The sequence below is a fragment of the Coregonus lavaretus genome, assembly GCF_964263955.1.
Source record: "Coregonus lavaretus genome assembly, chromosome: 28".
Taxonomy (NCBI): Eukaryota; Metazoa; Chordata; class Actinopteri; order Salmoniformes; family Salmonidae; genus Coregonus; species Coregonus lavaretus.
The window spans coordinates 25,348,867-25,361,854 of NC_140015.1; the positions used below are offsets into that span (position 1 = coordinate 25,348,867).

General features: G+C 43.1%; 1 protein-coding gene across 2 annotated transcripts; it reads left to right on the forward strand.

Moving 5' to 3' along the window:
• Positions 1-185: 185 nt before the first annotated feature.
• LOC311104318 (nucleolar transcription factor 1-like) lies at positions 186-12,643 on the forward strand. 2 transcript variants are annotated; one of them, XM_084146132.1, is made up of 22 exons: positions 186-802; positions 1,654-1,752; positions 3,884-3,981; positions 4,130-4,302; positions 4,453-4,536; positions 4,708-4,863; positions 5,044-5,108; positions 5,254-5,380; positions 5,513-5,623; positions 5,745-5,878; positions 5,995-6,136; positions 6,238-6,279; positions 6,380-6,478; positions 6,680-6,835; positions 8,647-8,793; positions 8,912-9,022; positions 9,099-9,187; positions 9,274-9,463; positions 9,566-9,613; positions 9,741-9,809; positions 9,917-10,039; positions 10,148-12,643. In XM_084146132.1, the coding sequence occupies exons 3-22, from the start codon at positions 3,900-3,902 to the stop codon at positions 10,259-10,261; spliced, it is 2,262 nt and encodes a 753-aa protein (XP_084002258.1). In that variant the 5' UTR covers positions 186-802; positions 1,654-1,752; positions 3,884-3,899; the 3' UTR covers positions 10,262-12,643. The 2 variants fall into 2 exon arrangements, with proteins under 2 accessions (XP_084002258.1, XP_084002259.1); XM_084146133.1 differs by having other exon boundaries at positions 204-802; positions 3,884-3,936.
• Positions 12,644-12,988: the final 345 nt, after the last annotated feature.

The following is a 12,988-nucleotide window of genomic DNA, read 5'->3' on the forward strand; positions in this document are numbered from 1 at the left end:
ACAGGAGCGCTGAGAAGGGCGCCACTCCAACGCGGTTTAACGAGGCAGTGCGCTCATTGGAAAGTCATTTGTTTCCAATGGATCTGGCTGTATGGATTGGATGGCTGGGTTACGCCCACAAACTGACAAGGTGGAGTTGGAAGAAATTACACGAGTGGGAAAATGAACCCGTCAAATAGCCTGCTAGATTTGCAAATAGCAGCACCACTAAAAGTATAGGCCTATCCATGGAATACGATTCTAGTATCTGTTTCGTTTTCGCAAACTGTCAGCAGAGTTAGCGCTGGCATGAATATATGTTTATGACACTTTTTTCCTCCAAATGTTCAGTAGGCCTAAACACTGCAGATTATTATTAAATGTTATAGTTATTATTCTATAATTAGTGAAATTACTTTGATGTAACAACATTAGCTGACTAAAGTTCCACTTAGATATAGGCAGCTGTCTGGGACAATTAACTTTTACTAAAGTACCGGTAGTCTAAAAATATTTGCACAGCTCATTGTCCTCGGTTGGCCACGGCGGGTCGGAGAGCTAAATGTGGAAAAATAGTATGGCTGTGGGTGATGCGTTCGGCAGCGGGGGAGAGATCGAAAATGCGGATGTCTTTGCTAAGAGAAATGGTCGGATCGAGAGAGCTGCGCGTTGAGTGGAAGGAGAAAGCAAGTGAGATGGAGGCGGGGGGAAGTTCCCATCTCTGCGGGGACTGGAGCGCCTGTGCCCTGGACCAGCGGCGCAGTGCTGGCTAACATTCAACCCAACCCTTGCTCCACAACGAGCTCGACTCACGCTGAGACAGGTAAGGCTCACAGCCACCTCCTTCGTCAATTCGACTGCTCAAAATATATATAAAAAAAATACTTCCACAAACGACTTTCCAGCAAATAATTTACGCTCAGTATGGTTTATTTTCTCCCTTGAGTAATTTTTAAAGAACGCCTCATCTTGAATTGTTAGCAAAGCACTGACTGCTGTAGGGTAGACCATTCCGAGGTCGCCATACCCGAATTTGTTGTCCTTTACCACGGGTAAGAAATACGAACAATAGGGTCTAAATAATATGGTATAAATTGATAACATATGCCTTGATTATGGACCACCGTCAATTTGGCATTTAATTCACCAATTTATCTTATTTTCTGCTAAGAATTGACTATTTCCGCGCCGAGATCTCCATGCGGTTGTTGACTGAACCAGCCGCCTCTCTGGTTAGCCATCATGGATCTCAGTTTAATATCTCACCGTGTGGGCTCGCCCTCGATCTCGCTTAACAACCATCAATGCCAACCTGCGAAAACCAGTCTTTGGTACTGTTATAGCCTATGATCCTGGTGTGGGTCTGGTTAGTTGCACACCCAGGCTTACTTTAAACCCCGTTTCTTGCTAAGCATGTAGTGCGCCATAGGAGCTTGTCACGGTCGGTATCCTAACTGACTCGCGCTTTGCCTGTAGCATGGCGGCTCTAGAACCATTTGCAGTCTCGGATGTAAAAATGTTTCATTCTGTGTGGTGACAACTTGATACAATGTAACCGCGGATTGAAACCTTGTGAATGATGAGAGATTTTAGTTCTGTATCCGTATTTCAGTTCTGACGATTAGCGAAGATTGTTATAATTTATTTCCCTTTTTCTTCATTCGTGTGCCTCAGTCTTCACGACCCATCCTCGCCACACGGCTACAAAATCTGGTTTACCCCGTGTTCAACGACAGCTGAAAGAAAAGTCGGGGTGAACAGAACCGTTTCAGGGTGAGTTTGTTCATTTTAATCGTCGATTTTCAAGAAACACAACAGTGAATTTGTCTGTCTGATTAATGATTTTCTACAGATTCCCTTTCATGGAGACGAGGTCAATGTTCGGGTCGCAGGCGTTTGGAACTGGATTTTTTTCCTATAGGTTAATGCAAAACTATTAACGTTAGGCAAATACATAATATTTTTACCGACCAATTAAAAATGTATTTAGCTAGTTAACATTACCTGCTATATTGATTGCACCCTAAATGTATATACAAAATAAAACGTAAATCCTTCTCCATTGTGAATCCCCTGAAGTTAGCCAAGCTTTAGCTAGCATAAAAGTTGACTGGTCTGGTGGTTTTCATGTTTTATATTTAGCTAACTAGTTACCTTCTTAAACTTTAAAATGTATAGATTGTTACCCGCAATTTAGTTGTCATTTGAGTATTTTCGCAGGTGGCCACCGTGTTGGCCAACAATTTCATATATTGTTGTAAATTAATGTTAATCTGATGGCTGCTAACATAATATAGCTAGCTAGCGAGTTAGCAGCTAGCTAACCCTTGCATTGAACCAGAGTAGTGCGGTTGCAGCTAGCTAGCGCGGTCGTTGGAGTTTGTGGACCACCCAAAATATTTTATCATACCAGGATATTACTTTTGAATTTCCCATAAATTGCATTGATTTGTGACATTAGCTACCTATGTCCAACCACTGTTTTAAACGCATCGTTAGACCAGCGATAGTTGTATCCCCCCTTAAACACACTGGCAGTCCAACACAAGCTCGTGCGTACTATTTCACCAAGAACCGGGAAACAGGCGGGGTGCAGACTTCAGAGTCGCCATCACATATCCGAAATCCGTTACGCCTCGCGCAAGAATGTCCTGCTTTTTCGGTTTGATTATGGTTGCCCGCTGCTATACTAAAACGATTAAAGCCTAGAAACGGGTCTCGGAGGACGAAGCCCAACAATTTAATTTATTATAAAGCGTAATATTTCTCCCTCTAGCCCCTCACAAGAGTCGGCCGATAGATTCAAGGCGGAGGAAGGTTTCTCTTCCAGCTCAATGTTGGTAGTGTGGCTTTGTCGAGTGGTTCATTTGGTAGTAATGCTCCCTTGCCACCATTTCTCCTCGTCGGAGACCGAAAGCGGATCTCCCGTCCATTGTCAGCTGGTTGCCTACAGCTGCCTCTAAACGTTCGCTTCCTCCTTCTGTGGTACCTCCCCACCACCACTCCGATTAAATCCTCCATTACCGACCGACAGAAGACATGGTCGACAGAAAGCAAAATGAGTAGCTACTTTAATGTAGAATAAGCTAGCCTATTTTCCAAATCGACATACAGAGAGCATTACCAGTCGTAGGCTTCTGTGGTGTTATTTGAGATGTGAAACCGTCACAAGCTATAGCCTGTCTCACGATGTAGCGTAAACGTTTAGGGGCGGTATAATAAACATTAATAACCATCATGTCGAGGTCGATTTTAATTTCCAGGATTTGAAAAGGCTGGAATTTCTTACCTAATAGCTTGTTTGGAATCATCTTTGACGTTGATGTAATGAATAAAAGCAATCGAATAATCTCTGTCCAATAAATCTTGTTTTCAGAATCATATTTTACACCAATTTATTGTAATATGCAAACAAATATACTAGTCGAATTATATTCACTTTAAGCGCAAACCAATGCCATTTAAAATTTGTGTAACCTGCAATAATTATTTTTTCCAGATATTTCCTAATATCACAAGGCATATCATTGGCCAAAGTAGTTTTCTGTTACAAGGCATTTGCATGCATTAGGCTTATGCTTTGTGTGCATAGGAAACTTGGATATTATGTCTCCTGTGTATAATTTTTTTGCTGGCACAGTAGTGAGAGTAAATTGTTGGTAAGATTAACAATGACTCACCGCACATTTACATTTTAGTCATTTAGCAGACGTTGTTATCCATAGCGACTTATAGTTAGTGAGTGCATACATTTTCATACTGGCCCCCCGTGGGAATCGAAGCCACAACCCTGGTGTTGCAAGCGCCATGCTCTACCAACTGAGCTAGGGGCCGCACCTTGTATATTATTCCCAGCCTTTTAAAAGAAAGGGATAGTGTTTTAATAGGATCTGTTTATGTTTAGGTAAAATAAAGTACAGATGAATGGAGAAATGGACCCGTCCACTAAAGACCAAGGTGAGATCATAGTCAATCAACGTGAGATCATAGTAGTCAATCAAGGTGAGATATAGTCGCAACATGGAACTTCTTCCTTCCATCCCCTTCAGAATATGGTGCAAAATAGAGAGATTCATGATTTTGTTCACTTCAGCCAGGATAATGGTTGCAGGGCAGGCAAGCTGATATGTGTGTCCTTGCGTGGCTATAGTGTGGACGCAGGACGACCTTTTGAATCTGCTAGAGGCCATGAAAGTCAATCTTCCCCAGAAGGACCTGGCCAAGTACAAGACGTCGGAGTCCCATCTGGACTGGGAGAAGGTGGCCTTCAACTCATTCACAGGAGAGATGTGCAAACAGAAGTGGAACGAGGTCTCCAAAGTGGTACGCGATGTCTCTATCATGCTATACTGTGGACTGGGGTATTGTGTATTAGAGAATAAAAGTGGATTTCCAACTCTTGTCAGTTCAATATGTACATACTGCATCTTGCCTCTGCAATGCGTCTTATGTTGTTCTGTGTCTTTGGTTCAGATCCGTAAATTCCGCACATTAACAGAGCTGATTTTCGATGCCCAAGACTTCATCAAGAACCCGTATAAGGGCAAGAAGCTGAAGGTGAGCCGCATATCATATTTTTATGATGGACACTATCAGTTGATACTTTCACAGGTAACACATTGTCTTAGCAAATTCAGTCGTGATGACTAACTGTCTTTGTGTGTCGTTTTGCTCATATTGAGTATTGTTCTTTCGAATGTTCTTTTGGTTTTATTTTTTACTGAACAGAAGCATCCAGATTTCCCCAAAAAGCCCCTGACGCCATATTTCCGCTTCTTCATTGAGAAGAGGGCCAAGTATGCCAAGCTGCACCCTGAGATGAGCAACCTAGACCTCACCAAGATCCTCTCCATGAAATACAGAGGGCTGCCTGACAAAAAGAAGGTCAGAAGCAGTGACAGAGTGGGAAGGAAAGGAAGAGATGCAATTAAAGGGAGGGAGGGATATAGTGACACTTGGAATGGGAGAATATGTCCTCCTTGGTAGATATAATTTATTTGAGCGGAGTAATTTGCTGACGTTGCTCATGGTTGTCTGTGCCTTGTTTTGTTTTTTTGACAACAGAAAAAATATCTAGAAGACTTCCAGAAAGACAAAGAAACGTTTGGGCACAGCATGTCAAAGTTCAGGTAAGGTTCAAATGTAGGTTATCTGCAACTGGAGTAAATATACATCTTTGAAGGGGGTGTAGGATTTTCTCCATTGTGTTGAATGTGTTTTATTTTGCTTGATTAGTACATGTACAGTAGCCAGTGTGTTTCTGTGTGACTATAGGGAGGACCATCCCGACCTGGTGGAGAGCATGGCAAAGAAAGGTTCTAATGTACCAGAGAAACCCAGGACGCCTCAGCAGCTATGGTACAGCCACGAGAAGAAGGCCTTCCTCAAAACGCATGCAGACGTGAGTCAAGCTTTTCAGGACTGTTTGTTAGCACCTACAAAAACACAATGTTCACACTCAATGCTAACATGCTAAAGTTGAACTATGTCCATCTGAAGCAATGTATATGTTGTTGAATCTGTCTGTTACTAGGCGACCACCAAAGACATTAAAGATAGTCTTGGGAAGCAGTGGACACAGCTGTCAGACAAAAAGAGACTCAAGTGGATTGCTAAGTCCCTGGAGATGCACAAAGCATATGAGGTGAGAGCACAGTTAAATATGAGGCACAAGTCTCTGAAGATGGCAAAATTACTGCCTGACTCTGGTATTTTCGAGAGGATTAATTAATTGTTAACCCATGACCCCTGGTTGTTTTCCACAGGAGGTGATGAAGGGCTTCATTGAGACGCACCCAGAGCTCAACATGAGCAACGAGGACATCGTCAAGTCCACCCTCACCAAGGCTGAGAGACATCTGAAGGACAAATCTGATGGCAGGCCGGACAAACCACCTCCGTGAGTACTAATCCCCACCAGCACACTTTTAATCTTACCACTGGGTGATCACACTGTGTTAACTGGACATGGTGAGGAAAGTTGTGACCGTGTTGTGTACTCTGTGTGTTTTTTAGGAATGGTTACTCCATGTTCTGTGCTGAGTTGATGTCCAGTATGAAGGACGTGCCCAGTACAGAGCGCATGGTCATGTGCAGCCAGCAGTGGAAGCTGCTGAAACAGAACGAGAAGGACGCCTACCAGAAACGCTGCGAGCAGGTCTGTACTTCACTAGCAGGTGGACTGTTCACTCCAACATTGACTTTTTGGACCTACTGTCAAGTCTTCAACGCTCAAGTTTTCAAAATTCTGTTTTTCAGAGAAAGAAAGAATACGAAGTCGAGATGAACCGGTTTCTTTGTGTAAGTTTGTTTTTCTACATGTCTGTGTGTCTATTTCTATATATCTAGTGAATGAGAGCAGAGGCAGTATGTATGTTATTTACTCAGTGTCTGTCTGCAGAGTATATCAGAGGAGGAGCAGCAGCGTGTGCTGGGGGAGCAGAAGATGATTGGCTTTAAGAAGGGCAGCGGGGGAAGCAAAAAGAAGAGCAGAGCAAAGGTAATCCCCACAATGCATCAGTATCACTCACATCATCAGCTCCGCACATTTCACAATAACAATCATAAAGAAGTATGAAATGGAGATGACTGTAATTTGATCAATCTCAGACAATAGATATTGACCATAGTATGCATTATTTCAGAGGGGATCAATAAAGTTGTATTGAATTGAAAAAAGCTCCCATCGCTTAAATTGCAGCCTAGTCCAGAGAAGCCCAAAAGGCCCATCTCGGCCATGTTCATCTTCTCTGAAGAGAAACGGCCCAAGCTGCAGCAGGAGCGACCAGACCTGTCTGACAGTGAGCTCACCAGGCTGCTGGCACGCATGTGGAATGAGCTCTCAGATAAGAAGAAGGTACACACCTCAGTTTAATACACACTACCATAGTGCAGCTGAGGGAGGGTTCTGAGCAGTATGATGCAGTATATGCAGTACAATGCATGACCGCATCAATATATACAGTGGGGAAAAGAAGTATTTAGTCAGCCACCAATTGTGCAAGTTCTCCCACTTAAAAAGATGAGAGAGGCCTGTAATTTTCATCATAGGTACACGTCAACTATGACAGACAAATTGAGAAAAGAAAATCCAGAAAATCACATTGTAGGATTTTTAATAAATTTATTTGCAAATTATGGTGGAAAATAAGTATTTGGTCACCTACAAACAAGCAAGATTTCTGGCTCTCACAGACCTGTAACTTCTTCTTTAAGAGGCTCCTCTGTCCTCCACTCGTTACCTGTATTAATGGCACCTGTTTGAACTTGTTATCAGTATAAAAGACACCTGTCCACAACCTCAAACAGTCACACTCCAAACTCCACTATGGCCAAGACCAAAGAGCTGTCAAAGGACACCAGAAACAAAATTGTAGACCTGCACCAGGCTGGGAAGACTGAATCTGCAATAGGTAAGCAGCTTGGTTTGAAGAAATCAACTGTGGGAGCAATTATTAGGAAATGGAAGACATACAAGACCACTGATAATCTCCCTCGATCTGGGGCTCCACGCAAGATCTCACCCCGTGGGGTCAAAATGATAACAAGAACGGTGAGCAAAAATCCCAGAACCACACGGGGGGACCTAGTGAATGACCTGCAGAGAGCTGGGACCAAAGTAACAAACCTACCATCAGTAACACACTACGCCGCCAGGGATTCAAATCCTGCAGTGCTAGACGTGTCCCCCTGCTTAAGCCAGTACATGTCCAGGCCCGTCTGAAGTTTGCTAGAGTGCATCCAGAAGAGGATTGGGAGAATGTCATATGGTCAGATGAAACCAAAATATAACTTTTTGGTAAAAACTCAACTCGTCGTGTTTGGAGGACAAAGAATGCTGAGTTGCATCCAAAGAACACCATACCTACTGTGAAGCATGGGAGTGAAAACATCATACTTTGGGGCTGTTTTTCTGCAAAGGGACCAGGACGACTGATCCGTGTAAAGGAAAGAATGAATGGGGCCATGTATCTTGAGATTTTGAGTGAAAACCTCCTTCCATCAGCAAGGGCATTGAAAATGAAACGTGGCTGGGTCTTTCAGCATGACAATGATCCCAAACACACCGCCCGGGCAACGAAGGAGTGGCTTCGTAAGAAGCATTTCAAGGTCCTGGAGTCTCCAGATCTCAACCCCATAGAAAATCTTTGGAGGGAGTTGAAAGTCCGTGTTGCCCAGCGACAGCCCCAAAACATCACTGCTCTAGAGGAGATCTGCATGGAGGAATGGGCCAAAATACCAGCAACAGTGTGTGAAAACCTTGTGAAGACTTACAGAAAACGTTTGACCTGTGTCATTGCCAACAAAGGGTATATAACAAAGTACTGAGAAACTTTTGTTATTGACCAAATACTTATTTTCCACTATAATTTGCAAATAAATTCATTAAAAATCCTACAATGTGATTTTCTGGATTTTTTTTCTCTCATTTTGTCTGTCATTGTTGACGTGTACCTATGATGAAAATTACAGGCCTCTCTCATCTTTTTAAGTGGGAGAACTTGCACAATTGGTGGCTGACTAAATACTTTTTTTCCCCACTGTATATATATATATATATATATATATATCATATGGCATCGGCTTGTGTCGATGAAAGGGGATTTCTGGTTTCAGCCTCTACCTGTGATTGTTGGCTAAATAACTGACGTTGTCTTCCCCCTGTAGGAGAAGTACAAGCGTCTTGAGACGGTCCTGAAGGCAGAGTCTGTGAAGAAGGGACAAGAGGAGCGCAGCCGGCTGCCAGACACCCCCAAGACTGCACAGGACATCTGGCAGCAGAGCGTCATAGGAGACTACCTGGCCAGGTTCAAGGTTGGTGACCCAACTACAGCCTTCACAAGGCCTTGGATCAGGACTGCCTTTAAAGCATGTCAACTCCTCCTCCTCCCCTTGTCCTGACTATCTGCCTCATTCCTCCTGTGCTTTACAGAACGACCGGCCAAAAGCCCAGAAAGCCATGGAAGCCACTTGGAACACCATGGAGAAGAAGGAGAAGATCATGTGGATCAAGAAGGCAGCTGAGGACCAGAAACGATATGAGGTAAGTGGAAACCCATGTGTCTAAAAGGCAGAGGTGAGTCCCAGAGATTTAAGTGCACTCTTTATTTTTCTGACAGAGGGAACTGAGTGAGATGCGCTCTCCTGCCACCATCATTGCCTCAGGGAAGAAGATGAAATTTGACGGTGAACCCAAGAAACCCCCATCGTGAGTGTATTTCTGATGGAGTGTTTCTGTCTGTATTTTTGTTTTTGAGAAACTTACTTCAATCTGTTCACCAATGTACCTTTCAGGAATGGCTACCAGAAGTTCTCTCAGGAGATGCTGTCCAACGGGGAGCTGAACCACCTCCCTATGAAGGAGCGCATGGGGGAGATCGGGGGCCGCTGGCAGAGGCAGCCGCAGAAGGAGAAAGACCGCTACAAGAAGATCGCTGAGGAGAAACAGAAGCTGTACAAAGTAGAGCTGGAGCGGTGGCTAGCGGTACGCCATCTTTGATTTGTAGCAGACACTGAGTGCATTGAACATCCTAGCAGTTGTGTGCCTGTAATGACCTGACTAACTAAAATGTCCCTTCTTTCACAGAGCTTGTCCTCACAAGAAAGAAACACGTACAAGGAGTACAACTCACAAGTAAGTTGTCCATGCTATTCTATTATGCCTTAGAGTGAGAGTTATCACAAACTCTCCCTGTAGTTGCTGGCAAATTAACATGTAAACAAACTGAGTGTTAATCTTAATCTCCTATTGTCTTCCTCAGAAAAGAAAAACCCCAGCAAAACCAGGAGGCACTGCAGCCAAAGTTAAGGCCAAGGTAACCAAGAAGTCGGTAAGTCACAGCTCTGTTCAGTTTTGTTTATCATTACCACTCTACTTTTACCACTCTGCTCTACTAAGTCAAACATCATTCATCTCTGACAATCAATCTTCCCCCAGGACACAGAGGATGAGGATGATGATGATGATGAGGAGGAAGAGAAGGAGGCTGCCTCATCAGATAACGATTCATCCAGTGCAGAGGACAGTGAGGAGGAAGACGACGACGATGATGACGACAATGTCAGTTTTTAGACTTGTGTGAAATTCATCATTGCTGTTGCAAATTATAATGGTGCCCTTGACTGACATGAGGTTAACTTCCTTGTTGTTGTGCGACACCTCTTGCAGAATGAAGAAGACGATGATGACGATGAGGAGGCGGAGGATAAGGAGAACAAGTCAGAGGGGAGTAGCAGCAGTGATTCGAGCTCAGTGGCGACGTCGGACTCTGATTCAGACTGAAACACTGGTCCGTTGTGACCCAAGAGAGACTGAGCAGCGCTGAGCTGAGCCAAGAGTCCAGGGAGCGCTGACACTGTGCTGACCCTGCTCTCCTCACCACCCACCACCAGAGGGAGCCCCTGCACCACCATGTCCATTTCTCACACGCTTTCTCTCTCCTGTGTTTCTTCATTGGTGTTCTGTACAAGGAGGGTGAAGACCCTAACACCACCACATCATGCCCATCATCTGTTATTCCTTCAACCCCACCTTGACCTGCTCCCCTGCCCAGCCCACAAAACGCTGGGTTCAGGTGGGTCCAATCTAAAGCGCGTTGGGACATTTGGCTTCCTTTCTACATTCTGTGGCTAATAGGTTTCTAAATAGCTATTTTTGGGTGACTGTTGATTTTGGCCCCATCCTGCTTTGTCAGTGTAAGTCTGTGTCAGATACTAGAGGCCACGGTTACAAAGGAGGAAGGTTGGGTAGTGGGGAGTTGTGAACAGGCCTCCTAGAGCCAAAGAACCTATCTATTTGTCTGGGGGATTATTTTGGGGTGGGGGTTGCAGGGGACCAAATAATTGCACTCTTGAGAAATGTTTCCTTTAGTCTTTGGTTCTTCAGCGCCTCTCAACTTTCTTTCTACTCTCAATTTGTATGTTTTTATTATTAGGTTCTTAACGAGGTGGTATCTTCAGGAAAAATTAAGCCATTATGAATGTCTCTTTTTGTTGCTGGAAATTTAGAGGAGATGTATTCATCCACAGTTTCAGTTAGATTTGGATGCATTTAGAAACATGCCTTTTACCTGCCTTTGACAGGTGTTCAAGTTCAAAGGTGACTGACAGTCTATTTATTTATTCTACATAGAAATGCATCCAACCTTTTTTGGGGACAATTTCAAGGGTCTTTGTGGAGCAAGTCCAAGACAATTCTGTTTGACTCATGTTGGTTCTCATGTTGATTTTCCAGTTTAGATTTGTTCATCCACTGGCCTGTTGGAACAGTATAAATAATGAATGTTTCTTAGTGGTATCAAAGGAATTTATCGTTAATCGACACACTTAGTTGTTATTTTTGCCCGGACTGGAGATATGAGATTTAAGTCCAAGTATGTTTTAAACAGACTATGTTGTACAATTTAATATTGGTGTTGATTTCTTCCTTGAACCACTGTTTTACACTTCTATTTGATGTATAGGTGATTTAATGAATTTGTTTTAATAATGTTGAGGGCTGTGGTCAGTTCCATTTGAAATCAGGGATGGATTGAAATGGATCCATTTAGTTATTTAATTCAAATTAAATTGACCCCTACCCCGATATTCTTTTAGTCTGATTATCCCAAAAAAGCTTTGCACTTAATGAAAGCCTGTCCCATACTTCCTGTGTTCAACAGTCATCTGTTCAGCCCCTACGTTTGTGTGAGAGCGACTGCATTGGTGTGTGTTGTCTGCATCCTGTGTTTGACTGTGGCTGCTGTTCGATTATCTACCTTCCTCCATGTGTGTACTTCTCCACTCCCCAAGGATGAAAAAACATTTGCTTGGTGTGAGAATGGGCTAGACGGAGTTCCCAAAATGTTTCTTACACCAGTCGCATGCTTTTAAATCCTTAAGGGGCAGTGAACTAGTTTGCACTTAGCGGAGAAGGGTACAGAACCGGACTGCAACCTGTGAAGGATGTATGTGCCTGCGTGGGTGTAGGAGGCACTTCTCATCCCATTACCACACAAACACCTTGAATGTAGATGTTTTTTATGCCCTTTTCTCAAAATGATTGAAGCCGAGTCATGTCTGCTCAGTGTGGTCCTGTTGCTTACCAGCACAAGGACATATGTGTTAGACGACCCACGGGACAGGTTATGTCATAAGTTTAACTTGTTTCCAGGACAGTACAATCGGTTAATAATGGCCCCAGTTTTAAATGGGACTGAGTTTGTCCATTTCTACATCTCATAATTGTTGACTGAATAATACCAGCATGTTGGGCTATATATGATTTGGTGAAGGAAATGTTATGCAGGGTGGGATACTGGATTTGGGGAAAGGCGTTGCCAATGGGGATACAACATACTGTTGTATGGTATTTGTAAATATTGCTTTTTTGTATTGTGTGGAAATACTTTGATTTGTACTTTGATTTGGCAAAGTCTTGTCAGTGGCTCCATCTGAGGCGTGAGTCCATTGCTTGCAGGGGAAAAGTTTTTGATTGTATTTGTCCGTTTTAGTTATTACATCTCTCCCCATGTTTCTTTGTATAAATGACTAAATGAGAACAAAGGCTTTACAGATTTGTACTGCTGATCATTTGACACATTTTTGATGTTTTCTATAGCTGAGGGTGTTCTTATGTCCCTGCTATTTAAGTATTTGACAAATAAACTTGGTCTTTAACAAAGTATACATATTGCATTTCTTATTTTTACAAATGATTGTAGGCTCAGTTGGTAGAGCATGGCGCTTGCAACTCCAGGGTTGTGGGTTCGATTCCCACGGGGGGCCAGTATGTTTTTTTTTTTTATGCACTCACTAACTGTAAGTCGCTCTGGATAAGAGCGTCTGCTAAATGACTAAAATGTAAATGTAAATTTGTGATGGATGTTGATTGAAGACACTTGCCAAATAGTGGGACCCTTCAAATAATATGTTCGAAATGCTGACCAAACAATAGTGTCCTAAAAAGATGTCTAAATTAGAATTTCGTCAAAGATACTTACAACTACCTATACCCTCTAATCTGTGATTT

Bases quoted from the DNA above. Each gene is read 5' to 3' on its own strand.
- LOC311104318 (XM_084146132.1), top strand. From the start codon at position 3,900: ATGAATGGAGAAATGGACCCGTCCACTAAAGACCAAGGTGAGATCATA. The intron at 4,303-4,452 runs GTACGCGATGTC...TCTTTGGTTCAG, and splicing joins GGAACGAGGTCTCCAAAGTG to ATCCGTAAATTCCGCACATT. The intron at 5,381-5,512 runs GTGAGTCAAGCT...GTCTGTTACTAG, and splicing joins TCCTCAAAACGCATGCAGAC to GCGACCACCAAAGACATTAA.